The sequence below is a fragment of the Protopterus annectens genome, chromosome 4.part0, assembly GCF_019279795.1.
Source record: "Protopterus annectens isolate FY-2018-M chromosome 4.part0, PAN1.0, whole genome shotgun sequence".
In the NCBI taxonomy this organism is placed as follows: Eukaryota; Metazoa; Chordata; order Ceratodontiformes; family Protopteridae; genus Protopterus; species Protopterus annectens.
In genome coordinates, this window is record NC_056733.1 from 9477086 (window position 1) to 9495153 (window position 18068).

At 37.1% G+C, this 18068-nt stretch overlaps 1 protein-coding gene across 1 annotated transcript in view; it reads left to right on the forward strand.

Moving 5' to 3' along the window:
- LOC122799160 (uncharacterized protein C16orf96 homolog) overlaps positions 1-18068 on the forward strand; it is a 791156-nt gene that overhangs the window by 628639 nt on the left and 144449 nt on the right. Inside the window, exon 13 of the mRNA XM_044068046.1 lies at positions 1839-2007. Coding sequence (XP_043923981.1) covers positions 1839-2007 — 169 coding nt within the window. The remainder of the gene's footprint in view (positions 1-1838; positions 2008-18068) is intronic.

The window sequence follows — 18068 nt, forward strand, 5'->3', positions numbered from 1 at the left end:
TTTATAATAGAATTATACAACGACCCCCCCATTAATATTCCAAAATGTACACGCTGATTGGTCAGCATGCACGTTGTAAATCAGACTTATACTTAATGGAAAAAGGTCCGGCCACCCGGACTTTTTCCATTAGTATAAGTTTTTTTTTTTTTGTTACAGCAACGGAGGAAAGGAAGATCTCCGTTGCTTTTTTTAAAGCTGTCTCGCTATGTTAAACTCCTTTAACATAGCGAGACACTTTCTAAAAAGCAACGGAGATCTTGCTTTCTCCGTTGCTTCCATACACAGCTCTGATGTACTGCATAAGCATACGCATGCACAGTATATCAGAACTGCTGCAGAATACCAGACAGCTGCAGAAGGGCAGAAGGGCAGCATGGAGGCATTATGCAATGCCATTGTTTAAGGAAAGTATTTTTTTCTTAAATAATGTCATTGTATAATAGCAATAACCTACTTCTAGGTGTGGGTAAAGCTGAATTTACCCATGGTTGTCTTTGTTTGGCCACTCGGGCTTCACCCTCATGATGAAACCACACCAGCCGTGGGTAAATCCAGCATTACCCACACCCAGGTGTGAGTTATTGCTTAAATAAACCATATCTGGATATAGGTAATTCAGGCATACCTTTCATTTGGACTTGTTTGGTCATGATGTGCATTGCTAGTTCATGATGGCAAAGATATTTTCCTTTTCCTCAGATCCCAAGCATGAGCTAGTTTCCTTGACCATGTTAGATCTGAACAGAAAGGAGAGCATGCACAGTATATCAGAACTGCTGCAGAATACCAAACAGCTGCGGAAGGGCAGCACGGAGGCATTATGCAATGCCATTATTTAAGAAAAGTAAGAATTTTTTTCTTAAATAATGTCATTGTATAATAGCAATAACCCACTTCTGGGTGTGGGTAATGCTGGATTTACCCACAGTTGTCTTTGTTTTGCTTTGTCCACTATCTGTAAGACTCTGAATTTTGTTCAGTGCAGGTTGAGCATTTTAAAATGGAGTATCATTGTGAGTCCACTTCCATTCCCCCATTTGCTATAAGCAACTGTTATGTGAATATGTGTTGGATAATGATTGAGTCATTGATCATAATCAATTTGTTAATGTGTTTGAGAACTGGAGTCAATAAATTCACCTTAAGAGCAAGGCTTGAAAGGTAAACCTCTTGAATTTATTTCAAGAGCACATTAACAAGTAATTATAATTGGAAACATGATCTAATTCTTTGTAGTGCATACAGCTTTAGTTGCCCTAATGTACTACGACATACAGATTCAAATATGTAGAAGTGCAAAGTGTTTTACATCTTTGAAACCAGAAACTCATATAGTGTTGCTACCCAGATGGAGGGCAGAAGAGACTTGATCAAGTAACGACTTTAAAAACTGTTTGAAACTGCCTTCTGCCATAGTACTGTTTTGCAGCAGGAAATGTGTTACAGCTTTCAGATCTGTAAAAGTGCTTCCATTACTGCTCTGTGGTGGCTGTTGTGTGTGCTGCAGCATGAAACTTGAGCATAACACTTGTTAAAGGTGTTAATAACAAATGTCATTTGCTGATTTTTGGAACATAATCAGAGCACTCCACAAACTATGGTGCAGATAAGCTGATACATCTGACATTATTCTATGACCTTCAGTTTGATGATAGGCCATTTCTCAAAATGTTTTAAATATAACTGTCTTCAACAAACTTTCTGAGCATGATAAATGTCTCTTTGTTTTCTTCTGATCTGTTTCTGGTGTTTCTATCATTACATTTTTGCAGTTGAATGAATACTTACATTCTGATTTTAAGTAAAATATACTTACTTGTTTTTTATTTTTTTAGCTTAAGTGATAGAATACCTGAAATGGCTGACTATAGCTATCTGAATTCAGCTCGGAGCTGTGGTGGGAGTCATACCTTAACCAATCCTCATCGCCGCTACAACAAACTTCAGCAAGTCGCCCAGTACCTGCAAGATGAGGATGAGCTACCAGCTCCAGTAATCATAAAGGTGAGCCAGTGGCAAATCACACACACACCCTGTATACATTTACAGGACAGAATTAAGATTCAGAACTGTATTCATGCCAGGACCGCTTTACAGTCCCCATGCTGTTACTCTGTACCACTTAAGTGTTACTTAAGGCTGCATAGCACAGTGTACATAAAAACAAGTAAACGCTATGAGTTCTGGCATTGCTAACATTTTATCTGCATTCCTGCCCATCTTCATCCTAGTCATAGTAAATGGCACTAGGTCAAGTTCTGTAATGTATACAAGCTGTTAAAACTGAGTAATATATTGCAGACATTCTGTAATGATATCTTAGCCACTGTGTGAAAGGGCTCTGTCTAGTAGTTCAAAACATTTCTCTGTACTTGCTGCTATCTTGTTTCTGTTAATACATTCCATAAGCTATACCCAAACGTCACTAAGCATAGAGTCACACTTTTCATCATAATTCAGTCAACATTTTAAAACTATTAGCCCTGTGTGATGGAAACCAGATGTTCATATAGAATATATATTTAACACAGCCCAATGCTATCCATTCTTACAACTAAGATTCCTAGTCTTTACAAAGTCTAAGTCTCATGAAAAGCTTATAAATGTTATTATTTCAATTATACGGCCCATTGCAGGACCTATTTACAGTTTTTAAATTTGCAGATCAAATATTTGGCATCAAAACTCAGTTGTAATAGTCAGGGCTATCTGTAGATACTTGCTCCTTCTAGTGATATATGGTGTGAAGATAGGTGAAGGCTGCCAACCTAGCCAGATAGAATTCTGTAGATAATGCTGTCATTTGTAAATATTAATATAAGCCACAGGCTTGTTCTCTTAAATGGAAGAAAATGCTGTTAAATGTGGAACTGCAAAAATGTAACAACAGTGCACTCTGCTGTAGGAAGGCTGATAAGTCAAGCACTGTGTAATTGTTTGATGTCAAAACTCAGAGCCGAGATGTCTAAATGAAGGAATTCTTCCTCTTGTTTTGAGGCCAGAGTTAATGGCTAGAATTTACATGTATAATTTCTTTTATTGATATGGCTTCCTGACCAGCTGCAAGATCAAAAGGGCTATTAACCTCTGAGTTTCTGTTAGCCTGAAAAAACAGAAAATTGTTAAGAGTGATGTGATGTAATGTGAAGCAGCACTGTGTTATCAATTTAAAGAGAGAGAATCAAAGAGCATTTTGCATTTGTCTTGAGAACATCCAACTCACCAGCACTGCCTATGCTCTATATGTAAGTTTCTTTTAGAACTGTGTTTTCTGTTTGCTATAGCTAGGAAATAGGAAGATTAGATTAGTCTTTTTTCTGTATTGATGTCAGAACTTTTCTACTGTATTATTTTAATTATTTCTCTGTGATCTCTGAATTCTTGACTAGCACTGTAGTAAGAAGTATTGTCTTGTGTTTTTATTATTTATTATTAAATATTTTAAACCTTTCAACTGTGCTGTTGCCTTGCTGTTCAGTCACACTTACTGTTTGGATAATAATATTGTGCAGTAATAATTAGACACCCTTTGTTAAGGGCCTTTTTAGTAGCTGATATTAGTGGATGGTGGCAGCTGGTACTACCTTTTAGACTAGGCAGAAAGGGGGCAACAGGAAAACAGAATGAGTCAGAATGTTTGCAGGCAGAAATACATTCCAGGGGCTGCTGTTATAAAGCCCCATATATAACTTTCAGCAACTTGAAATAATAGTTTTGGTGAGCAGAAAGAACCTATTTAAGAGAATATGCAGTGTAGCTATTTTAAACAGTGCTTATACAAATGCATGCACGGCAGAAAACAACTGCTAGTGCAGTGAAATATGTCAGGCAATATTTTAAAAAATCTGTCAGATTTGTTATTGCCCATCATGTAAAACACAAGATGCAGAAGAGTATTTTATGAAGCATTACCACAGTAGTGTGTGGTTTGCATTGCTGTTTCTGGTTTGGATCCTAGCTGAGGTGCCTTCTGTGTGGAGTCAGCATGGGTTTCCTCTGTTTGTTTTGGCCTTAGCCATGGTCTCTGGTGTCCTCCCACATCCGAAGATATGTATGCATACTGTATTGGTCTGGTCAGGTAGCTCAACTAGGATTAGTTCTTGGGCTTACCCCTAACTGCTTACCAGATGAGCTTTGCACCCCATCCCCCAAAGCTCTACAGAAAGCTTAATGAATGAATGCAATATGATAATGTTTGTCTATTTTATTTGTTTTATATATTTACTTATAGCTATTTGATAATTGGGTAATTGGGCTGGTCAGAACCCTTTTTCAGCCACAGCCTGGGCTCAAGGAGCAAACAAAAAACATACAAAGTATGAACACAGTATAAACAAAGCAACAGTAAAACAAGAATGTATAAAATATTAACAATTTAGTATTAAAGTGACTTAAAAATAAAAATGCATACAAGCAGATATTACTTATGCAACAGCAATAGGAATGAATTTTATACATTGCAGATAGAGAAAAGAAACAGATGAAGTAAAATTTCAGACCTACTAGGAGTAATATTGAGGTACAAAAATACATCTATTGTACTATCAGTACAGATATATAAGATAACAATAAGTGGTTAATGATACAATTTCTTTTTACAGTCATCACAGAAGCATGTACACATTGTTTCTTTGAGGAAATATTCTTTCAAGCTGGCTTTAAAATATTTCAATATTTGCTGTTTTTTCACTTTATTTGGTAGAGGACGTAAAGTAGGTGGTCTCAACATAGTAAGGTCTCTCTCACCTATTGCTGTTTGGAAGTGAGGTCTGACCAAGGTAATAATAGCCTCTTCGCTATTCCTGAGTTAATATTTATGTTCTCTAAGAGACAGTTTTACTTTTAAAGGAGCGCAATATTGTAGTTTTATTATTTTGAATAACAGGGTGCTTAGCAGAAAGATAACTCAATGGTCATCTGGCAGCCAGTTGACATATTTGACTAGGTCACAATGATGTGTATGTGTGCTTACCAGCACTAGAACAAACGAAAATATTTAATTTTCTGCAACCAGGAGTTTCTGTGTGCTACAGGAAATGTAATGCTAATAGAGACAGATCATACTCTAACTTAGGAAAGAAGGCATTTCATGTCAATGTCTTACAGCATGTTGGTGAGAGGAGATGGGAAATTCTGTAACATTATTTCAGCTGAGATAAAACGTTACTAATAATCTGGTCTGTGTGTATTCTAAAGGTTAAGGTGGGATCAAGGGCAGTTCCTAGATATTGTTGTGTTCAGTTGTATATAGGGGAATACTATTCCAGATATCTTTAGGAAGAATGTGAAGACATTGCCTATGCCATAAATGATAATTTAATAAAGATGTTTTGTTTTTTTTAAAAAAAGAGTAACAGAGACATTAAAAAGCCAGAAATAATGAGGGACAAAGGCCAATAATCAGGGACAGATTTTAAATATTTCCTGATGAAGTTTTGGTAATTAAAGGAACAAAAGCACTTAAAAAGTATCTTTGTATGCCTCAAGTTTCCGTTTTTTCTTTCTAGATTTTAAATACTCCTTTTATAAACTTTGAAAATTACTAGAAAAATTGGTTTTGCATTAGCATGTACTAAATGAAGTTTGAAACGTACATGTCTGTCATAATTTAGTGACTTCAATCCTTAATAATTTGCTAGAAAAACAAATTTTATGAGGAACAGGCCAAAAATAGGAGGCAAAAGTTTGGGCATTCTGCAAACTTCTAGACAGTTAAAAGGCATATGTCCAGTTGCATAGAGATGCGAAATTGGTTTACAGATTAAGTAACATGTTCATTATTGGTTTTGCTTGATTTAAAAAGTAAGAGATGATCTGCATGCGTACCAACATTAAGAGAATATTGATCATATGGTAGTTCACTTATGAACAGGGAGGAGTGTATCAGACCTAGCACTGAGCCTTGGTAGACTCCTAGATTAAAGACCCTACACTTGGAAAAGGAGTTTTAGGTATAGACCTATCTTAGGAAGCTTACAAACCATTGAAGTGTGTTATCGCCAGAAGTAAATTTGCAAGTTTGTTGAATAGGTGAGTATGATTAACATTTTCAAATGCCCTGGTCATATCTATGAAGAGACAAGCAGTTAAAAGTCTTTCATTCATATTACTGTAAATGGTGTCAATAACTGAATATAATGCAAAAATGATGCTAAAGGAATCTGCTGATAGCAAAGTATATCATCGCCATTTATATGACTAAATATCTGTACATTAGGTTTGTGGCATAGCTATTCAGTTTTTAAAATCTTTTCTCTGGATAGAGTTACTATTGTTTATTAATGAAGAAAAAATATTTATCAGCATCTAAGTTTTAACTAAACCTGCTCCATTGTCCTTTATCACACAGCGCATATATTGGGTCTGTTATTTATAGACATACTATTGTGAAAAATAAAAAATATGCACCTGTTTTTGGTATTTGTACTGATTTTTACTGCTTACAAGATGAGAGATCATAAATGCTGTGTAAGGTGCTTACTGTGATATCACTGGCACTTGTGCTAAAACCCTGGTCTGTATTTTATTGTCCACCAGACTGCAAAAAGTGCTTTAATCATTTATTGCAGTACAGGTGGCATTAGAGATAAGGTCAGCCAAATGGAATGTTGGCGTCAAGAAAGGAAACCCTGACCTTATTGCCACCTCTAAGCCACAACTAAACATTACCCAAAGCACTTGAAAAATGTCACCAGCCATTCCAGAGCCTTAGACCAGGATCTAGAAATGGTATGCACCTTCTAGTTACAACATCATTCCCAGCTATACTCTGTTCCAGTGGCAGTGGCATTAAAGACCTAGACTCACACCATTTCGTTTGTACTGGTCATGTTAGTGACCAAATTAAATTAATCATTACATTTGCTTGTTGTCCTACATCTAATCCATCTGTTACAGCTGTGTTATTAAAACATTTTTGAATTAACATCTCCTTACATTTATCACCCAGAATCAATTGTTCTAATGAGAATGGAACAAACAGTGTCATATGCTTTTGGAAGATAGACTAGTCAAGCTGTCTTTGGCTCATATAATAGCAGAACTAGCCAGATCTAATCTACACTCTTCAAATCACATCCAGCTCTCAACCAATCAGGGACAAATACCAACAGAATCAGGGACAAATCTAAAAATAATCAGGGACAACCAGGGACAGTTTTAAAATATTAGTTCTATTAAGTTGAGACATTGCCAGAACAAGAGAATGTGAATTAATAAACAATTTTTGAAATAAAATAGTCTGTAACTAATTATTGTCATTATTTATTAAATATAATTCACCACATATTCTTCAAATGTCACCAGTTTTAGGAGGGATTAAGAGAGACAGTGCTAAAATTTGAGTCAAAATCAGGGACAGTTGAGATGTAGTTACTGACTACATTGCCAGATATGTAATCAACATCTTTGGTATGTGCTCTTAGCTCCCACACAAGCAATTTAGTGATCACTGCACCATATTAGCGTACTCTTCTGCTAAAAAAACACCTGCAAATCTAGCACCTGTGTAGACCTTAAACAGAAATGTGAGCTATTATTGCTTTATGATTTGACCAGTATAGAATTGCCTTGAATGACTTTTAAAGGAACTGCAGTGTTGCCTTGGAGTACTTCACACTTAATATTTTCTTGCTTCTTCAAGAGAAATACCCTCCAATTGATAGTAAGCAAGAAGCACGATGATTGCAAAATCTTTTTCTCAGCATACCTTCGATGTACTAAACTCTTACTCTAGCTGGATTCATTTATGTGTTGCTAGAAATAGAAGAAAATATTCATTTTAAAAAAAAATTCAACAAATTCTATACGAATAAAAGGCAAATAAGACTTTTAGGCAACTAAAAATGTTTTTGAATGAGATCAAATAACTTGGCTGGCATGCTCAACTCAACAAACCAGCTATGTACTGACCAGGAGGGCCTTTATCTTATATAGCAGACACAGGCTTTATTGCTGATAGTTTTTCCCAGATTTTTTATGTTATATAACAGACACAAAAAGTTTTATTGTTGATTTTTTTCTAGATTTTTTTTAAGAAGCAACAGATTGTACTCTAACAAAATCAACTCATAATATGTAGTCTTCCTAGCCTTTCTGTTCCATCAGTTAAACATTAATATGTAAATTACTGGTTAAAAAGAATGCCAAGGCATGGGTCTGCTGCATTTGATGGCCTTACTGTAGAAATCTTAAACACATACCACACTTTTATTACCACACTTTTTTTCTGCATAGCATTAACATGTCATTAACATAAGCCATGGTGATGCAGCGGTAGCGTTGTCTCCTCACAGCAAAAGGTTCTCCCATTCGATTCTCGGCTGGAGCGCCTTCTGTGGAGTCTGCATGTCCTCCCCATGGCCGAGTGGCATTCGAAATACATGCATGAATGACCATGCCTTCATTGAAGGGTGGGCGTCGGGCTGGCACCTCGGTACCGTAAAAATCGACTGCGAATCATTAGTGGACCGGAGTTCCGCTGTGGCGACCCCTAACCAGGAAAAGCCGAAAGAAAAACATTAACATGTCATTAACCCAAGCTTCTTTTCTTGATCTTTGGGAAACTGCTATCATAATTTTATTTTCTAAGCAAAGTCCCTCAGATAAATCAAGTACATACTGGCTCATTTCTCTTGTATGTCTCCAGTCTAAGGTTTTGCACAAGTCTGTTTTTCTCACAGTTAGTCATTTCCCTCGGTAACTGTAGACTCTATCAAACTCAGCATGACTTTGGAAAAGGTCATAGTATGCAACAGCAGCTTTAGCTTCCATTAAATAACATCCTTTTAACCTTGGATGGGGGAAAGTTAACCAGAGCCATTTTATTGATTTCATTAAGGTCTTCATAACTGTTAATAATACTAAGGTCATCTTGGAATTGCAGCGGTATATTCTCACCCTTTCATATCTCCAGTAGTTTAAAACTACTTTTCAAACCACTCCTTTACTATTTACTATTAGAGATTCACTCTCACACTGTGCAAGCAGGTATTGGTGTACTGCAGTTACTTCTGTTCACCACATTCACAAATGCTTTTGTGATGTCCTTCCCAGAAATCCTTGCTATATGCTAAATAATGCCATGGTAACTGGAATCACAAACACATCTCCTGGCAGAATTACCAAGGACCTGTCTACTACTCCTTCCATCATAGTCAATGTAGGTGTAAATGACACGAGAAGTACCCCCCCTGGACTTTATGAATAGAGACATTATGGAGCTCTCAGAGTATGTGTCTCAGGCTGGTATGAGACTAGCATTGAGCAGCACATTACCATCACTGAGGATGATGCCACAATATGAGCAAAAATGATTGATTTCAACAACTGTCTGTCCTTCTGGTGTCATTCTAAGGGGGTCCTGTGTTTGTCAGCTTGGGAGGACATGGTCAACAGGCTGTGTTGCTTTGCCAAGGATGGTCTGCACCTTTCCCCTCAAGGCTTTTGAATACTGGCTGAGGCTTTGTCTGGACCCATAGTGTCTTTTTTAAGCAATGCCAATTTGACAAACCTACCAACATAGCAAAATCAACTCAGCAGAACCTGAATATATTACTGCTCAATGCCAGGTGCCTAAATAAAAACTACACTCCCTCCAAGTCCTCCTCACACTCAAGAATGGAGATATCTATGCAGTTACCAAGACATGGTTTAAAGTAGCAGAGAGTACCCCAGCAGCCAGATTTCTGTGCCATTCATGCTTTTAAACCAGTAGCTGCAGAGACAAGAGCTAAAGGTGGAGGTGTCTCAATATATATCAGTAACAAACATACTTCTAGGGTCATTAGACAGGATGACATACTGGAGTTCCTCCACATGCAGATCACCATTGACAAAATCCCATATACATCTCATAGCCAGCTATAAGTCACCCTCCATGTCACAAGAAGCTCAAAATGCATACCTGGATCTACTGGAAAAACTTACCATCCAACCTAACACCTCAATCCTGGGAGACTTTAATTACCCCTCTATAGATTAGGAATCTTACACAGCCTCACATCTATAGGCACAGAGATTCCTGGACTTCGTAAATACAAGCACCTTTGACCAAACGGTGAATATGCCCACTAGAGGTTCCAAAATACTGGACCTCATGTTCACAAATATAATAGAATGCTGAACCCCACCACCACCACCACCAATGTCTTGACCTCCACTGGTAAGGTCTGACAATAAAGCTGTCTCTGAAATCAAAATCAACTCTATAATTCCATTAAAACCAAAGTAAGCCCAGAACTAGACCCAAGACCAAACCATCCTGGTGACAACCCAAATTAAATATGATATACAACAAAACTAAAAAAGTTATGGAAAAATGAGGAAGGGTAATTCCTGTAAAGATAAAAAGTTTCTCATCAAAGTAAATAGACACCTAATAGAGCTAATTAGGTTTAGCAAAGCCATCTTTGAGGTTAACATATCTTCCAAGGTGAAGGATAGCCATAAGGCCTTTTACAGCTATGTTAGAAACCTCAACAGCAGCACACAATAATATGCTGAACTAGTGGTTAATGGTGCCACATTCACTGAGCCGGGTGATATAGCAAACCTGTTAGTGGACAAATTCAGTTCCAATTTTCCCTCCTCTCAACCCCAACCATCCCTCTCAATAATACCCTCAAACATAACCCTCCAACTATAAGTAGGGAGCATGTACTTTTTGCACTCTCTAAAACCAAAAACATGGCCTCAATGGGCCCTGATAACATCCCAGGAGTCCTCTGAAAAGTATCAGGACCTCTGGAGTAATTATTTAACTATAGTATTAACAGAGGCTTTGTGCCATGTGAATGGAGGACTGTGTTGGTCATCCTCCTTCATAAGGGAGAACCTTCAACAGATCCTAGAAACTTCAGACCCATTGGTCTGACTAGTCTTATTTGCAATGAAAAGAATTATCATGTGAATTATCAACAATGATATAGGAGACCTCCAGACACTGGATTCATCCCAGTTTGGTTTTCTCAAAGGAAGGTCATGATTACTGAATCTGGTGGACTTCTTTAAAAAGATCACTAATGCAATGGATGAGGGAAAAAAAACTGCATACTGCCTATCTAGATCTGGTTAAGATATTCAATACAACACCCCATTTGGGCATTGTCAACAAACTTACAGAACTAGGTATAAACCCCTCTATAACATGCTGGATAGCTAGCTGTCTCCCTGATAGGACCCAGGAGGTTAGAATTGGAGAGGCCACCTCCACAAAGAGACTGGTTACCAATGGAGTCCCTCAGGACACTGTGATAAGCTCATTCCTTCTTGGCATCTACTTCTTGGATGTCAAAACCGATGTCAAAGGCCTCTGGCTAACCAAGTTTGCAAATGGTTGCAAACTGGGAGCAGTCACTGAATTTCCCCCCAAGATGAGGACACCCTTCAGGAAGGTCTAATACAGACAAACACTTTGTGCCTACGCCATGACTTAAAACTCAGTACCAAGAAATGCCTCATACTACCTTTTGGGAAGTCTGCCATCTAGAGTAACTACGTCATCAATAAAAGACCCTTAAAAGTTGATTCACTAGTCAGAGATCTGGGAACTCATGTAGAGAGTAACCTAGCCTTTGACCAACATGTGTCCAAGGTAGTAAGAAAATCCTTCATTTTGCTCAACTTATAAGCAAGGGCATGTCATCTAGTTCCAGAGAGGTCATCATACCACTGTACTCAACCCTCATCAGTCCCATCACAGAGTATAATGCCCCCTTCAGTATGTACCTGACCAAACACATGCAGCAACTGGAAAGCCCACAAAATTCCTTACCAAACAAATACAAGGAGTAAGCCCAATGTCCTATGCTGATCACCTCAAAGCCCTGTCTCTTTATTTGGTATCATACAGAGTTCTGAGAGGTGATTTTTGTCTGGCATAAAAGGCATCTCTGGATCCTATTTTAATTAATCTTTTGCACATTCACAAAACAAAGAGCATCAGAACTACTAGATTAAAATACCTAAATTTTGCTTGCAACATAAATAGGACATACTGGAGAGACAAGTATATTTCTCAGAGAATTTCCATTCTCTGGAACAGGTTCCCCATCCATGTGAAGCAGAGTTCCACCCTATCCCTATTTAAGTGCAGGTCTATATTATAACAGCGAATGCTTAAAATAGTGAATGCTGTATAATCGACACTAAAACATCAAAACGGCAAAATGCCGAACACATGGAACAGTGATTTTTTTTTTTTTTTCCTAGGGAAAAAAATTGCTGGTCTGTAAAAAAAAAAAGAAAACCCAAACAAAAAATAAAGTGAGAGGATTTGCCCCCACACCCCCCAATGTGGGGAACTGTGCCCCCAACCCCACTTAAATATACCAACTCCAAGATTGCACCACAGTAGAGGAAATGGCAAAGTCCCGAAAACAGCCCAGTGATTTTTTCCCCTGGGAAAAAAATCGCTGTTCCATGCATTCGGGATTTCGCCATTTTGATTAAAAAGGTTCGATTAAACAGTGTTCACTATTTCAAGCATTCACTGATTTAATAGTGAACCTTTAAGTGCAACTTGGACCAATGAATGGGTAATTGGAAATTCACCCCTGGTCTGGCTCCTATGTCTCTGATGGACTGAGGCAGTCAGTAAAGCACCTCCTGTAAATCAAATATAAATCAAATTTGTAGGTCACATTTGGGTTGCACTGCTAGGCTTTTAAGGGCACTACTGGTTATTAGCTTAGTACACACCTACAAAATTATGAAGCTATGAACTCTGATGAAAATTGTTAGCTGGCTTAACTCCCTAAGCCTCAAATTAAATTTTATGAAAACTGAGGACATGATGTTTGGTACTCCCAAATGCTTCTCTAATATTAGTAAATCTTAAACCATAGCTCCATTTCAAGGAAGGACCTTAGATACCATTGGTCAGTTCAAATATTTTAGGTACTGGTTAGAAACCAATATATTTCTTATTATTAAATGATAAAATAATAGGGAAGTCGAAACACCTTCAAGGACCCTATCATAAAATTGTACAGCAAAGTGGGCTGCCACCTCATCTGGAATATAGTCAACAAATTACAACTCTAGATAACTGGTTACAAATGGCAATAAACAAAAATGGTCAGTTTATTATTCCGACCTTCAGGATGGAGCAACATTGTGCCACCTTACTAAAATTAAATCTACTTCAAACCTCCATAATAGCAAAAACTACCTCTTCTTTCTACCTTGATCTTCCATCTCTGTCAAACTGTCATCCCGCTCTAAATTTGTTGTTGAAGATAAACATTCTTCTGCTCATTTTGCAGTTTAACTTTATCACAACACCACAACACAATTTGGAAACTTTCACTGATGCTTTCTCCTACTGGGCCCCAAAATATGGAAATTACTCCCTGTTCAGATTACAGCATCTGATCCTCTGTTTCAATTTAAGGGCATTAATGCAGATGCTTGATATGAGATTGCTCATATCACAGTTACTTACCCATTACTGTTTGAGGGAGCAACTTCTCACGTTTTGTTGTTCACTTTTTATATAACTGATGTCTTGTTGCTTAAAGTGTATGATATGCTGTAACATGCAAGCTTGCACTTTTACCGACAAATAATGAGAGGTTTTTCTGTAAGTTATTGATCACTTTTTCTTCATGGGCAGTAATCCTGGAGCGTGCTTAATATGATAAGGTGGTGTGGGGCAGGGGAACTGGATCCATGCAAAAATGTTTTTAATTATTTTGCTAACTGTATTGTTTGTAAATTATAAAATCTCATTTACCAGTGTATCAGGTGTTTGCGTACTCAAGCTCTCTGTTTCAAGATGCTCCTCCCTGGGAATTGTGATTCAGTCTCTTTAGCATTGAGTAGGCAGTTGGTCCTACTTTAAAAATAGACCCTTTGCATGCCTTTTGGGTTTATTTTCATGTAGTTGCTAATATTAGATACTATTCTATTTTTATGTGTTACTGTATTGCTGTTTAAGTAAAGCATTATTTAGACATAACTACAGTTATTGTTTTATTATTGAAGTAAAGCATTATTTAGACATTGCTGTGTATTTACTGTATGGTTTTGTAACAATTTTGTTCTTTACATTTATTTGTTCTTATTGTACATTTTGTACTTGAGTTTTCTTTAATAAACAAACCTCCCATTACATCATGGTGGCAATATGTGACACACCACTGAAGGCAAGAAGCCATCATATACACTTTACATGGTCCTTGATTTATGACTTGTACAAATATAAATTGACACTCACTGGCTTAGTGAAAGACAAAAATGTGTCCTTTGATCCAGAAAGATTTGACCACCTCTGTTTAAAATGGGTGCAATGCTGTACATATCATCCCATCATACCTTTGGTCAGTAAAGTTTATATAATCCATGTACAAGACAAAGTGTTACTACTTCATGTAATTTTTTACATAATACACAGCCTGCTGTGTGTTACTAATATGTTTCAGTCTCTCTTTCTTCTCATTGTCATATTTTTTAGTCAATTACCAAAGCAAGTTGAAATCTGGCACTGGTAAATGCTTATTTCTTGCTTTTTAACAGGCTGCCTTGGTATGTCACTAAATAAAATAATAGACTGTGCAAACCCTTAAATTATGTCTCAAAATGTTTGATTAAAACAGAATAAGTAATTTGTAATGCTTTTACTTCATTAAAATATGAAGTAATGGTTGAATGACTCATAGTATACGTCTTATGGATGGTTCTTGTTTTAGATTTCTACTTTATATCTGATAATAAATGAGGTTTGTCCGCAGCTTCAGCAGACCACCGTAAAAATCTTCTGGTCAATGTAACAGGGATAAGTGCTCTGAACTGAAAATTTAGTGAGGGCTTTCTCTAACAGGGGTTATGGTGAGAATGAAGTTAATAGAAATATTGAAGAAGTTAGGAGTCTAAGGACCAGTAATGGCAAACCATATTTTTCAGAGAGACACATTAATAATGTCAAAGATAATATGGCTTTGAGGGTGAGGAAGTTAAAAGTTCCTATGATTTATTCGAATGATGTGAGAATGTATATGGAGGTTATTAGAAAGCACTAGAATATATTAACCACTGATGAAGAAATTAAGGAAATAGTAGATTCTAAACCTGGGTTTCTTTATAAAAACATTAAGTCTTTGAAGTGGCAACTTTGCTACCCTAAGAATAAGAATGGCAATTGTAGCACGATGGGTACCATACCATGTGGCCGATGCATAACTTGTAAGCTTATAGATAGTACTGGTACTTTCCTACATCCAGATCAAGGCAGAGCCTATACATTTAATGTTTATGCCACATGTGATTCTGTCCATATTGTTTATTTAGCATATTGTACATTATGTTATAAATTTTATGTGGGAAAAACAGATAGAGCTCTAAAGGATAGAATGAATGAACACAATTACCATATTAGTAAATGGAGCAGTGTTAGTGCCCTATCTAAACATGTTCATGGAACTGATAACATGCATAGTTTTAAGTTCATGGCCATACGTAGAATATTTGAAAATATTAGAGGGGGAGATATAAGAAACTTGACAGAGCAACTGGAAGCAAAATGGATCATTAGGCTCAGGGGTGACTACGGCCATGGTTTAAAATGATAGGATTCCTATTAGACCGAAGTTAAAAGCTGGACCCTTATGTAGGTGAACAACATGTTTACTGTATAAAATGTTTTAAAATGAATAAAATTGTTCTTATTCATATTTTTTAGATAGCACTGTGAGAAGGTTTTACATGTATAATCTTAAATGTTTTAGGTACGTTTGGATTTGTTATATAGATACAATTTTATGTATGTATTTGTTTAAGGATTGTTCTTTTAAACTGGTTATGTGACTAGTTATGTAAGGGTTAGAGTATTTAATGAGTTTCATTTGTTTGTTGGATTACATCTGTAGAAGCATTCTAACTGTGAAAGCGCTCGTGTATTTTCAATAAATGCCGGAAATTCAACTATACTGGATTATTCTGCTTTTTCTGGGTCCAGTTGTTTGTTGGGTATTTCTTATTTATTATGCTTGCTTATGCTTCTGCATATTGTTTAATTTTCTATGTCATTCAGCATAAAAAAGCTTGACAAGTTTAAGAATAAACTAAATATTTGGTGTTAAAATGGTGGACACATAATATCTGTTTGTAATCTGATGTTTAAACACACCTGTTCTAAAGATATATATCTACAATAATTGCAGTTGTTACAAGGGAAAGTCCATCATTTATTAAAACTAGATAAGTTGTTCAATTTATTTATTTCTTATTTACTGACATTTGATTATGGGAAGTCCAACTGTGTAGGAGGTCATTTTCATTGAAGGGCCAATGTGAAAAGCTCCAAAGTACTGCAAAACATACTAAGAATAATAATTTTACAGTCCAAAAATTATACAAAACAAAGTTTAAATAATTATACCAAATTAGACATAATATGAAAATAGTTGTTAAGAATAGATACAAGTTATATGACAATGATTTAATATAGAAATTTTAGCCTGTTTATAGAGAAATTAAAGGTAAGTTAGTATAATACAAACAGGAATTGCAATACAAAGTGAGAGAAAAGCAGGCTTATGCTATATTTAGAGAGAAAGCCAAGAGAGGGAAATTGATAGAAATATGGAAGAGAATGAAGAAGTGAGAGTAAAGAGATGTAAGGTATGGAGAGGTATTTGGTCACATTTAGGTATAGTTTATCCTGGTGTTGAGCAAGAACAGAAACAGCTTTTGGCTAGGAAGTCTTTCAGAATGATTTTAAAGGATGGGATGGAGGGTATTGCCTTGATGGATATTGATAAGGAGGTGGTTGGGGGGATGGTCTAATGGTTAAGGTGTTTGCATTACACCCACAAGGTGCAGGGTTTGAATCTCACAAGGGATAATTGGCTACCTGGTTCAAGGCTCCAGAGAGCACCCCTGCAATACCAGGCTACAACTCTTACCACACTTTTCGGCCACCAAACCAGGACCGAAACACTAAAGGTGGAGGAGTGTCAATATTCACCAAGGATATTCACACCACCAGGCTAGTTGCCCAACACAATGCGTCTGAAATTCTCCAGGTGCAACTAACACTAGGTAAGACTGCAATCCAAATTGTAGCTTGCTACAGATCCCCCACCATACCCCAGGATTCTCACTACACCTTTCTAAACATACTGGAAAATATTAAGATAGAACCAAACACCCTAATACTGGGTGATTTTAACTACCCTGTCATTAACTGGTTAAACTACTCCTGTACCAACACCTTTGCCCAATGGTTCTTGGAATTCATAAATTCCAACGCCCTGGATCAACTAATCCATAGTCCCACCAGGGGGTCCAATATTCTAGACCTGGTCATTACCAACATGGGAAATCGATGCTCCACACGTATGGTCACCCCCTCATTATTCAGGTCTGACCATAAGCTAATCACCCTTAATATCCAGATCCCACCCCCACTCCCCAGTAAGGAAACCTCCATAAAAAACTTCTCCAAAGCTAACTTCATACTACTCAAATCAGAAGTGACAAACTTCATGACACCCATGCAGACGGGAACTGAAAGTTCAACTGCTGAATCTTACACTAAGGTACTGTACGAGCACATCCACTCATGCATGAATTGTGCCATCCCAAATAGAACCAAGGTGCTCTCATCCAAAAAAAGGAAGCCAATCTGGTGGTCCCCTGCCATAAACAAACTTTACAACAAAAGGAAGAAACAGTTGCAGAAAAGAGGAAAATCCCAGGATGCAAAAAACTCCCTTACAAGCCTCAGTAAGAAACTGAGATCCCTCATAAAATCCTTCAAAGCTAGTTACGAAATAAAATTGCCAATGATTCCAAAGACAACCACAAGGCATTCTATAACTATGTCAAGAATCTAAATGGCAATGCTCAGATCTGCTTGTGAGCTAAAACAGAATGGCATTAAATATACTGATCCCAAGGATATTGCCAATATCCTGGCAGATCGATTCAGTACCACCTTCACCCCCCTCTCATCCCCTAAATGGCCCATCTCAATACCGGAAGACTGCCAAATTCCGGTAATAACGGCCACACAGGTAAAAAACGCACTCTCCAAAGCTAAGAATACAGCATCCATGGGACCA